The 13,171-nt window shown below is 39.9% G+C and overlaps 1 protein-coding gene across 2 annotated transcripts in view; it reads right to left on the bottom strand.

Moving 5' to 3' along the window:
• The window catches only part of LOC132381166 (high mobility group protein HMG-I/HMG-Y-like), a 74,217-nt gene that overhangs the window by 24,110 nt on the left and 36,936 nt on the right, over nucleotides 1-13,171 (bottom strand). The window contains exon 5 of one of the 2 annotated variants that reach the window (XM_059950453.1): nucleotides 11,354-11,404. The exons of the other annotated variant lie outside the window; for it this stretch is intronic. Coding sequence (XP_059806436.1) covers nucleotides 11,354-11,404 — 51 coding nt within the window. The remainder of the gene's footprint in view (nucleotides 1-11,353; nucleotides 11,405-13,171) is intronic. 2 annotated transcript variants of the gene reach the window in all.

Here is a 13,171-nt window from a genome sequence, read left to right as displayed (position 1 = left end):
CGCTGGGTAATTCAGCGCAGATAGATCTTATTCCATCTATTTTCCAGAATGACTGAAACTGTTCCACAGCTAACTGTGTCCATTGTCACCAAGTATTCTGGGACACCAGTCCCGGGAAGAGGCTTCACACCACATCAACAGCGAGCAAGGCTGTGGTGGAAGCTACGGAGAATACTTCTGGCCACTTTGTAGCTGCGTGAAATCCACATGAATCCTCTGCCAGGACAATGCAGGCCATTCCCGGGGATGGAGAGGTGCTGCTCTAGGCATCATCCGGATGTGTTAGCATCCCGAACAGTGCACGCACTGCAAGCTGCTCAATCTGCCAATTTATTGCAGACAACCACAGCTTTGAGCCAGTGCTTTCATTTTGACCACGCCTAGATGACCAGCATGTAGCTTCACCAACATTCAGCTCTCAGCTTGGATGATACAACACTCCTTATTCCCCACATAAGGAACCCCCCCCCCCCATTAAGGGCAAGTTCATTCCAGCGCTGATAAAAATGGGGTAATTGGAATTTCTGCTGCACGTTCCAGTCAGTCATTTTAGGTTGCCATGGCAGTGTGGGCTTCTTTTCTGGTTTCCCTTTTGGATCAACTCAGCTGCAGTAGGGAGACTTTTAATTTCACATTGTAAATCTCAAGGCTAGCTGGTCCCACAGCTATGCCAATTGTTGATTCTTATCATTATCAGATTTTTCATCAACAGCATGCAGATTAGTGCTCTTCTGAAAATGCAACTTGACTTTTTATCTTTTTCTATACCCTGTGCAGTCCATATACTTCTGTCTGCCTGACATGCTCTTTGTGTGTCCTACTTTGTTGCATTTTCTTCACGTTTTCACTTTAATCTGCATTCGTCCAGTGTTTGTGCGCCTCTGACACAACAGTAACAATTTGTTCAGCCAGACATGTTTCTGCTTCGACATTGCAATTTTGTTCACACTCATTTTCATTCTTGACTGCAACTGATTTGCGTCTCTGGCAGCCGTTTCCATTGATACAGCAATTTCAACTGCTCTTTTAAATGTGAGCTGTGCTTCAGTTAGGAGGCATTTCTGAATACTTTCTTAGAAGACTCCACAAACTTTCAGTGCATCATTAAACCCATCACTGAACTGACAATGCTAGGACAATTTCTTCAATTCAGCCACGTAAGCTGAAATTGTCTCCCTTTCCTTTTGATTCCACTTATGAAACATAATGTGTTCTGCAATCAATAATAGCTTTGGTTTTAAATGTTCCTGTATTATGTTCCCAATATCACAAAGCTCATTTCGGCTGGTATCGTTGGAGCACCCTTTGCACTCAGCTACACTTGCTCTCATTTTTCACTGGCTCTTTCATTTGCTTGCTGGTGACCGAGTGGCATCCACACCGGACTTCATGGTGAGTGGTCCTGTGGTCAAATCCATTTGGCTCCTTGTGCGCTTTCCACCTGCCAGGCGAAAGGCATGCAGGCTTCATGGTGTGAACAGCTTCAAGCACGTCTTTTAATAACCAAAATGTGTTTGGACATATTCTTTAGGAAGCTGCACTGACTATTGTGATGGCAAAACATGACTGATCCTGTTTAAGTCAGCTGCTGCTTCATACTTCAGGTTGCTTCTGGTAAGCAGCCTGTTTCATGCTTTTCCTTAATGCGGCTTCTACATATGCTCTCTCCATGTCTATATGAGCTGTTCCCTATTTGCATCTCAACTTCACGTTTAGCACAAGCTGCTCTTATTCCTGCCACTCCAGCTTTGGCACAAGCTCATACTGCAGCAATGCCAATTATTGATTCATTCGAGCATCGCGATGACATGCTCAATGCGCCACATTTGACCTAACTTCCAGGTTTCAGTGATCGACGTTGCTCTGATCGGAAGGTGACATTGTAATGAACAGCATTCCTTTGAGGACGAGTTATCTTTTCACTATACTGTCCTCGCAGTGCAGATGTACAAAACTATGTTCTGAGTTAAATACCTTTTTTAAAAATCACCTGAGACAGAAGCTTCCTTCAGGGTTTTTACTAAGATCTTACTTGTGAAACTGCAGAGAGCCAAGTAAAATTTGTATTAAATTCAATATAGAATTGTCGGGTGCCTGAATATATTAATAATATTAATTATTCTCGTAATCATTGTCAACCAAGATAATACACACAAGCAACACACAACTATGCCAAGTAGACAAGAGTAAATTTATGCGCAACATCTTAATAACGACAAACGATACTTCCTTCTATATATATCTATTAAATCTTTACATATTATCAAAATTTAAGACTCATAAATATTGCTGCTTCAAGAGCAAATAAAGTGAGAATGGAGATAGATGTCTTTTCACTTTGTAGTTCAAGTTGAAATCCAGATTATCCCGTGCAGGAAATGCTTTAAAAATTCAGCTTATATACAGGAAGTGATGTTCAAGTAAAATGAATTGCATACAAAAAAAAACTGTGCCTACTGACACCAGAAGACAGATTAATGGCAAGAACAGAACAGAGAAGCTGAGGGATAATCCATTAAGGTGTTAATGTTAGGAAGTTAGCAGAAAAATTAAGTGCTGGAGGATTCGTCAGGCTTGATGGTGTGTAGGTTTGCAGAGGAAAAGGCAGAAGACAAGACATACGGCAGAAAAGATTGCTGTGTTAGTGCAACGCCAGAAATGTAGAAGCTGCAATAACAAAATGCTGCTACTCCAATCATTTAGCACAGAATCCATGCCATTTGAGCAGAATGACTAAGAGTTTTCAGTTCATTTATTGGGTTAGTGTATCCAGGTTCCTCTAGGAAATGTACTTACCGTGTTCCATATTAATATTCAGTTGAGTCATTCCTTAATTTACTATTTCAAAAATAAATCCACTTATGTATGCTTTACCTCTAATACTAATGGTGTCACAAAGGATTCACATGTGGCTTTACTTATAAGAAGTTCATGTCCCATTGCACTCAGCTTTTGCAAGTTCTCTGAGTTGGCACGAAAGCAAAAGAGTTTCCTCCAAATATATTTTTTAAATAATAAAAGCTGTTATTTATTGCTTCAGATAACTTTTACCTTTTGTGTGTGTATCTATATATACATATAGATACACACACACACACACACACACACACACACACACACACACACACACACACAGAGTATTCACAGGAAGGGAGAAACGATATGTATCATGTCATTTTTGCAAAGGATTTTTTCTTTTAATCAAAACAAATTAAGGATATATATTCTGGGCCAAGTATAAGAAATGAAAATATCAATAAATAGCTAGCAAAGGACCTCTGGATCACCGCCCATGCTTCAGTGTGAGTAAGACACCCTATTTATTTTGTGGTGAGTTTGAGGAAATGGGAACCCTTATGACTAAAGGCTGACTCGCACAGGAAACAGGAAGAAATTCTGATTAGGATCAGACTCACATCACGATGTTGACTACCAGCTCAAAAATCCAATATCCCTAATGAGAAAGTGAACAGCAGCAATCAAAATTCCAATTCTAACAATAGGAAAATGATCCTTACTATACTGTAGAATATATTTTATAAAAATGCTTAGAACACAACCAATGCAACAATGACCTATAACTTTACACTGCTAGCCATCTAAGCTCTGGATTTTCTCTCAGCTTGCATCATATGATATGGGAAATACAGGTCCTAGATGCTCTGTTTTGGCAGCATAACTGTACTGATGAATTTTTCAAGTTATACATTTCAAAATTGATGAACTAGTTTGAAATACACATGCCTCTTGTCGCACATTAATAATATGCAGATCCCCTCCAAGCTATAAGTGCCCAACATGAATCCTTACATGTGAACAAACATTTGGGAGACTGGCAGGCTAGATTTGTCTGCTACTGTAACTCTACAGGGGGCCTTTCTTGACACTAGCAGGAACTTTACCACACTTCAGTTAACCCATTGACATCCATTTTGCAAAGCCTACTGCATTTAGAGACAAACTGCCCAGACTAGCAGCAGTGTTTTTATTTCAAACCATCAGTGAAACCTACTGTACCAGGCCCACAAAAAGTTCAAGAAGGGGCATTCATCACTTGGAGCTTCCATCTCCTAATATCTAGACAGTAGCAACTATATTCAAGTACAATAATAATTTGTCCTGAGGTAATTCTAAAGCAAGAAAGGACAAGTGCAATTGGAAGAGACCATGTTTCACCTTTTGATACTTTCACACATGCTAGTTTCCCAACTCTACCTCCCTCAACACCATCACCATCAATGTCCTCTCCTGCTTGTGTGGTATTGGGAAGAAAGAGTCACGGGTTTTGTTAAAACATAACCGATAAATACCTAAAATAGACTGAATCCTGAGAACCTGAATATTAATAGTGAGAACATGATTAAAGGTTTCCACTTAAGGGAGAAAATTTACAAATTAATAAACTGTATAAAGTCATCAAATAGTGGCCTAAAAGATCACTTGCTCTCAAATACAATTGTCTTAACAGTGCTCCAGCTGACACTGACCATTTTAAAAATGTACCTCAGGAATACAAACTTTAATGACATTAATACAATGTAGATATATTTTGTTCCCTCCCAAAAGCATATTTTCCGCCCAGGTGGCATTGCCTAATAAAATTTCCATTGAACCATGTGGTCGGAAGACTGGCTTCAGCTGTATTTGGCAGGAGGCAACACCTTATCTGAGATATGAATCAATATAAAAATAATATCCAGAGCTCACAAGATTTATAAAAGTAAGAGCTCTGGTAGATGAAAGGCCATTTTAATCTACTTTTTGCCTCTACAATGTTTTACTGAGATGCACAGCTTTTCTCATGCAATAAACAGGTTCCAGTTATATAGAAGTCCAGAAGTCGATTCTGTCCACAAATCAGAAAATACAGTAAACACACCTCTGCAATATTGTAATGAGCAGCATCAAAAACCACATAAGACTAATACAAACAATTACTAAAAATTATTAGGTAGAGGAAATAAATTCTGCCCTTCATAAGAGCAAAGGTGTGCATACATGTTGGACTTTAAAATTTGATTGTTATGGAAGCTCATTCATCTGCAGAGAAATGTCCATAGAATGTGTTTATAACTTGCATAGTCCATAACGGAAATGTTGGCTATTCAGGTATCAGGTCTCCATGACTCATAGCCCTACCCTATTACTCCCTTCCTTACTGTGTTAGTTCCCGTCATGAAAAGTGGCAAGTCTATCTGCAGAATCTTTTACACAGGCCACTCCAATAAGACCATAAGACACAACAGCAGATTTCGGCCATTCAGTCCATCGAGTCTGTTTTGCAATTTCATCATAGCTGATTAGATTTCACTCTCGGGCCCATTTTTCTGCCTTCTCTCCACAAGCTTTGACATAATTACTAATCATAAACCTATCAACTTCTGCCTTAAATATACCCAAAGACTTGGTGCTCACAGCCTTCTTCAGCAATGAATTTAACAGATCTACCACCCATTGGCTAAAGAAATTCCCCTTCACCTCTGACCTTACATTCTGAGTCTGAGACCTCTGATCCCAGAATCTCCCAATACTGGAAACACTCCCTCCACATCCACTCTGTCTAGGCCTTTCAATATTCGTTAGGTTTCAATGAGATCCCCCTTCAATCTTCTAAAGTTCAGCAAGCCTGAGAAGTTTGAATATTGTATACATTTCTACTGAACCTATTGAAGCCATCAAGCCATCACTCCTCATATATTAACCCTTTTGTTCCCAGGATCAGGTGGCATAACCTTGTAAACTTCATCTGGACCCTCTCCTATACCAGCACATCACTTCTTGATATGAAGCCCAAAACTACTTACAATACCCCATATGTGGTCTGACCAATGCCTTATGTAGTCCTTCCTTTTATAATCTGGTCCTCTGGAAATGAAGGCTAAATTACACTTGCCTTCCTTACATTGACTTAACCTGCAAGTTACCCTACTAGGGAACTCTGTACTTGGTCTCCCATTCACTTTGCACTTACAAATTTTGAATTTGCTCCCCACTTAGAACATCGAAGGTTATGTCCTTATTCCTTCTGTCGAAGTGCATAACCATACACTTCCTTACACTGTATTCCATCTGCCACTTATTTGCCCATTGTCCCAATCTGTTGAAATCTTTCTATAGACTCTGTACTCCTCTATTTATCTTTGTAACATCCATAAACATAGGCCACGTCGCGATCAATTTTGTAATCCAGATCATTAACATACAACGTGCAAAATATTGAACACCGACCACTAGTCACTGGCAGCCAAACAGAAAAGGTTCCCTTTATTCCCAATCTTTGCATTCCGCCAACCAGCCAGTAAGGGAGGAAATGATGTAGAAGGTGCACTATTGACATTGTGAGCAAGGAGAATTTTTGCAGACTCCAAATCATGACACTTGGTTGTATCAATGTTCATCCAGCAGAGGACTATTTCTGTCCTCCCTCAGGATTCCACAGGCATTAACCATATTGTTTCTTGCATTGTTAATCACAAGCCTTGATGTGGAAACCCTTGTGATTGATAAAGGTATTTTGGGGTACTACAGTGCACACCAAAACACTAAATGAGCATTGCCTACCATCTGAACTTGCACGAAAGCCTCATTCCCATCCTGTCTCATTTCTTCTGAAGGAATAAAACTACGAGAACTGGTAGACACAAGCGACAGATACTCAGAATAATTCAATGACCCTGACCCAGACCCAGAAATGGGCACAAGCTGAGTTACAGTCACAGAGTTTGCAGTCAGCATGACAACCACCTTTATTTTATCATCTCAAGACAATGAGTCTCAAAAAGAGAAGGTAGAAACAATGGTCCCTATAGACTCTGACAGAAGAAATTATAATACTCTTTGCTCTGGTCCTTGTATCGTCCTGTCTTCTACATCCAAGTCTTCTAGCCAACAGAATTCAGAAAATGCATTTGAGGGAGGAGATTGCTTTCAAACAATGCTGCTTCCAGTCAAGGGCAGGTCTCCACCCAACCCCCACCCCCAAGTTCACTGAGATCTGTGTGGGCAGGAGGCATGAGGGTTGGTGACCTTCTAGGTACACGAGTCCGCACCTCTGGAGTTCAGCTGCCACCGTCAGCGTGTCCTGGAGTGGATACCAAAGGTCAACGTTCACAGGTCGACCTGAAGCCCCGGAGCCGAGGTACAGGACGGTTCTGTGAGTCAGTGAATTTGGAGGCCATATGTCTGCGAGTCCAATGGAGGCTACAGGTCTGAAGTCAAACTGTCCGTTTATGAGTGGATGGGTGGACAGCGGAAGGAGAGGGGCATGTTTTTCTGTTTTCCTGTTAAACATCATGGGCATGCTAGGTTGGCGTCAGTGACACTTGCAAACTGCTCCTAGTATACCTTAAGCTTGTGTTGGTTCTTAACGCAAAGAACACATTTCACTGTATGTTTTGATATACATGTGATGAATAAATTAATCTGAAATCTGCTGTAAGACAATGAACATCCTGATTCTTCCTCCAGGGCTTATACACTGTCATTGGAATTTATCCACCAATACTAGGAAAAAAAGCATTGCACAATTAACATCATTGTTATGTCCAATACCATAAATGTAACATTAGGCAAGTATGATTCATGACAGGAAATGCCCAGTCAAATATCCAGAATGACACAAAACAGAAGGGAAATGGTAGATATTTCATTCAGAGAAAAACAATTTTTATTTCTATCAGAGTATTAGGTCATTGAACTACAAGGCTAATGTGTCTTATATCTTAACCCTCGGCTCCTCTATTTCTTACATCCATTCTGTCATTTGTTAACTTCTTAATTGGTCCATAGGGATTTCAACATCAACAGCATTGACTCTCCCCCCCCCCCCCCCCGCCACCCCAGAGGCAATAGAAGAAATTGTGGGAGGTGGAACTACAGGTAACAATAAACTTAATTCCATAGAGAAAACACTGGAACACAGGATAACAAACAGATTCATGATAAATTGCCGTATTGCCTCTAAGGCAACCAAATCAAGCTCTTCCATTTTCATAGCACTTACTTATTTTTTGAGATACAGTGCAGAATAGGCCCTTCTGGTTCTTCCAAGCTGCACCACCCAGCAACCCTCAATTTAACTCTAGCCTAGTCACAGGACAATTTACAATGACCAATTCACTTTCCAAACAGTACATCTTTGGACCGTGGGAGGAAACCGGAGCACCTGAAGAAACCAGGTGCTACACCAAGCCTACTAGTTAGATGCTGGAAGAGATCCTCAAAACCCCAGAGTTTGAGCAACCTTCCACAAAATGAGATAATGGCCAAATTTGAGTCTTTCCAAGAGATGCCAGGTGAGTTGTAGCCATTCAATATATACCTGACTGAAACTGCTGGCTCTGACTTCAAAGGTCTAGAGGCTCGTTGATCTGCAAGAGGATTACATGTGGAATGGAGGATTGAGGGAATAATAAACCATTACAAATAACACCCGTCTTTGGGGAAAGATATATATTGTTGCATGGCAGAACAGGATATGATGCAAAAATGAGAGGCTTAATAACAGATGCTGAGACATCCAACATTCAGAAACTCCAAATTAGGCACAGAAAATTCTTCATTAATTTCAATGGTAGTTCCCACGCTTAACTGAAAAGTTAAGCATAGGTAGTTCTAAAGAGTTTTTAAATGCTTGAGTTTATTTAAATAGATTGGGTTTCTAAATGCTTTTGCTTATAAACAGTAATTTTAAAATATCTTTAAAACAACATGAACAGTTGTTATATTTAAAGCATTATACAAGTTCAATAAATGGGTAATCAGGGAAGTTAAGTAGATTAGCTAAATATCAAAGTTTCGTGACACTTCATTGCTGAAGCTTTGCACCATAGATCACAGGATTCACCATCCTACTCTATGTATGGTTTATTCTCAACTGTAAAGATTTTTGTTTTGAGCCTACATAAGCCATTAAAAAATTCAGCCACTTCAATAATTGCCTCATGCAATATACAAGTCAGAGGCTACTGCTCCACCCACCAGAATGAGTGGCAGATCTCTGATTACAAATTTGATCTGCACCAGAGTGTTTAGTTAGCAGCCGAACACAGAAGTAGGCTATGAAACATTTATTTTAAAATATTTGGGGGTGTTAATTTTCCATGATACATTACCATCCACTCAGTAATTAAACATGCATTTACATTTCTCTCATTATATCATCAAAGCACTTATCCTCATCCAACTTATGTCGGCATAAGTGGTGGGTGGTTAAAGTGTGAAGGTATAGCTATAACATTACATCTGGTAAAGCAGCCGCTGCTTAAAACAAGGAAGAAAGTGCTGATAATCAGTTGCAAGTTTAACAACTGATCAGAGACCAGTAGTGTCATCGATTCAGTTCTTCATGAGGGAGAGGTGTCTTCCCCCACCCACTCATCCCCAAAAGCAACTTACCAATAAAATCAGTTTCATTTGCATTATCATTTCTACTTTCAAGCTTTCAGCACTACAAAAAGTTTAATTCACAGAGGAAATACAAGGTTAGAACTTCTAAGTTTTTCTATAGGTCTTGGTGGAGACGACAGAAAGGTGACCACACCATCTTCCCACTAATTCAAGATATGTGATCAAGAACCAAAATACTTGGTCAAATTATAAAGCCCAACATCAACGTTACCTGCAATACTCAATACAGCAGCACCACCATCGTTTATCCACCAACAGCCTCCATTAATCAGCATTTAAGCTAACATCAATTTTTTTTTCCTTTTCAGGCTTCTTTCATTACAGGTTGACTTCGGTTCTTTCCAGGAATGGGACCCACTCTCAGGGCCTCACAACCGGCTGCTTTTCAATAGGCTAAGGACACGGCCTAGAAGACCAGTGCGCCTTCAAGGTGCTGGATTTTCGTGGCTCTGGGGGCGGGCAGATTTGAGGTCGGTGCCACCACAGAAAACCAGTGTGTCGTGGGCGACAGAAGACTGTAAGCAGTGAGCTGGCTGCTGGCTGTGTGCCCAGAGACCCAAGATCTTTGGCACAGGGATCAGAAAAAGCAACACGACTTTTAACACCACAAATTGCCGAGTTGCTTTGTATGTCTCCCCTCTCGCTGTGAAATGAGGACACCTCTTTTTCCCTTATTAGGGAGAACCCATGGTATGTCAAGTTAATGGGTGAACAAGTAGTCTTTGGGGTACAGGAAGTATGTGACTTTATTGATGCTTTGCTGCAGCTTGAGTGCTTGGTAGGGGGTGCCGATGCTTTTTTGTTAGTCGGGGGGGGGTCATCACTTTGCTTCTGCTTATGCATGGGAGGGGGAGCTGGGGGTGGGCTTCAGACTTCTAACATTTAACTGTCATTCATTCTTTGGGGCACTCCTCTGTTTTCATGGATGTTTGCAAAGAAAAAGAATTTCAGGATGCATATTCTATACATTTCTCCAACGTTAAAATTGAACCAATTTAAATAGCTTTACCCCCAACCTCAAGTATAATGCTAAGAAAAGCCACCCACATATTACTTTGCACAGAGTGACAGCATTATTAAAAAAGGCATGTCAACCATACTGCACAAAACCCAATGAACACACTTGAAAACAAAGTGCAGTGCTACAGTTGGTAAGATAAGCAGTTAACTTAGATGGAAGCTATCCTCTCCTTATGGAGAATGTTATACTCGCCAACACTGGAGCAGCCATGGCCAATTGTGAAGCTGAAGCCGCAGAAAGAAGGTGAAATTGTCATTGATAAATCTTCTTCCATGCCACTTACCTCTGATTTCTCTTCTAAATTACAAGTTGCAGATAATGCAAATATATGGCTCTTTCTATCTTACTCTTCAACACCTCCAGTCTACTTTTATTTATCTTTGTAAATGCATACTTATGCCATTTTGGAAAAGAAACGACATTCATTATACCCAAACTGTGCCCATGATGGAACCAAATGTTCCATCCAATGATTTCTTAACACAAAAAAGTAATCAGCAAGTTCAGAAAGTAAAGGAACTTTTAAGATGATGAAAATTCAAGTTAATTAGTTGGCAAGATAAAAACAGGATGAGCCAGAAGTACTAGGCAACTATTCATTGCCAGCCAGTGGTAGAACTTCGCTGTGTTAAATCAAGCAAAGCATTCTCACATCTGCATTTACTTTTTCCTCAAGTGGCAGATACGTGATAAGCAGACAACATGATATGTAAATAAATAACTTCATTCATAAACAATCAGCCCTGGCATGACAGGTGACTGTACTGAGAGTTGTTCTACATGCAAAATTAAGCTTTTAGAGTTATAGCACAAATTTACATGTTTTAAAAAAACTACAGTACCCAAGTGAGTCAAAACATTTTTTTAAAAAGACAAAAAGATGCTGTTAGTGTAGGAGTGCTCCTGCATTTAAAAAATCCTTACCCTTTTGCTTGGTCTACCTCTGGGCTTTTTTGTTCCTGTAGGTTCAGCTTTCTGGAATTCCATGGAAAATAGAGTTAACATGCAATCATTTTTCAAAGAGTCACTACAAAGACAGCGTAAAATTATATGGCAGCTTTAATGTAGCAATCCTGGTCGTTCAAAGGTAGCTCCGCCGCGGATGGTCGCAAAACCAGCGGCCAAAAGAGGATGATTGGCACAGAGCGAGCAAGCCCATCCAGTACAAGCACAGGGCTACACCAACAAAACTTCAAAACACCCCACCCCCGGGAGAGGAAGGATCTGTCAGTGGCCTTTACCCTAGCAGGGGTGATGGGCTTAAGAAGAAGTTGCTGTTAAATGGCTGTGTCTTCAGGTGATGTTGAAAATGAGGGAAAGATGTGCTGGTGGTTTAGGAAATCAGTGCTGATGCAAATACATAATACTGGAAGGCACTGGTACCAAGCAGCAGTAAATGGGAGAGGAGAACTGAGCAAGTAAGTTTGAAAGTAATACAGTGCAATGATATAGAATGTAGTGAGGTTGTGAAGAGACTTCTAAACAAAGATTTCAATTAGAACATTTATGATGGGAGAAAATAGAGACTGGTAAGTGTAAAGATGAAAATTAGTTTCCTCTGGAGGAAGGCTCCAGAGGAAAGGCTAATCACTGGAGTGCAGGAGAATGAAGGGAGATCTTAATAGAGGTACAGAAAATTATGAGGCAAGTAGACAGGGTGAACACTTGCATGTTTTTCCCCCTTCAAGTTGTTTGAGACTTAAACTAAAAGTCATAGGTTTAGGGTAAAAGGTTAAGTACTTCAGGAGAATCTGAGGGGGGAGCTTGTTCACACAGGGGGTGGTGGGAAGAATAAGCTGCCAGTAGAAATGGTAGATGGTAAAGAGTTCCACTGTAACATTTAAGAGAAGATTGCATAGCTACATGGATGAGAGTTATGGAAGGCTACGTCCAAGTGAGGGAGATGGAACTAGGCACAGACAGGCTGACAGAGACTATAAGAGCCAAACAGCCCATTTCTGAGCTGAAAATGAAAGTTAACTTTGAAAATAAAATTATATTGGACATCAACAATAAAAAGAATCACTGAATTCTACAGTAAGGAGTCACCATTGGGCCTAAATTCATTATTTGATAAAGTCTTCCAAATTTTCCTATGCCTCAATTCAAACCTTTTAACAACTGAACATACTGCATGTGGGCTCAGTTTAAATTTCAATGAAAATTACAATAATCCTGCTTCAAACCAATTATAAAATGCAAACATTGTTTGATCTTCAAATGGTCAAGAATTCCTTTAATTCTGAATGTGTGTGTGGTACAGAAACCCACACTGAAAACCACAAGCAGAAAAATCAATGCACAAGGCAACTTTCTGTGGGTTATCATTTTGGGTCACTGACAGGATTAAGATAACAAACCAGTCATTAAACAATACATCCTGCACAAAAACAAAATTATCAGACATCTTGACCACAATGCTTATCATGCAATCATCATGGGTCTCTTAACAGTTAATTGCTAATGATTTAATAGAGTTTTTTGCCTTTGAAGTTAAAAGTTGGATGAGTTATTAGCCATTATCTTACTTAATTATAATCATTACATGGATTATTTAAAATCCAACAAGCAGAATCAATGCTCACCCACAGTTTCAGAAGGCATTTATTTAACATTCTGATGTTGCCAAGTGTCCAACATTTCAAAAAAAGGTTGCTCACCCCTCAAATTGATCTCAGATAATAATACCGGTCTACAATTTCCCTTCAGAAATTGCCAATTTCATTACAGTAGTTAAGCCTT

Source organism: Hypanus sabinus, chromosome 25 (assembly GCF_030144855.1).
Source record: "Hypanus sabinus isolate sHypSab1 chromosome 25, sHypSab1.hap1, whole genome shotgun sequence".
Lineage (NCBI taxonomy): Eukaryota > Metazoa > Chordata > Chondrichthyes > Myliobatiformes > Dasyatidae > Hypanus > Hypanus sabinus.
The sequence above is the reverse complement of the archived record's forward strand: the minus strand, read 5'-3'. Positions and strand labels throughout refer to the sequence as shown.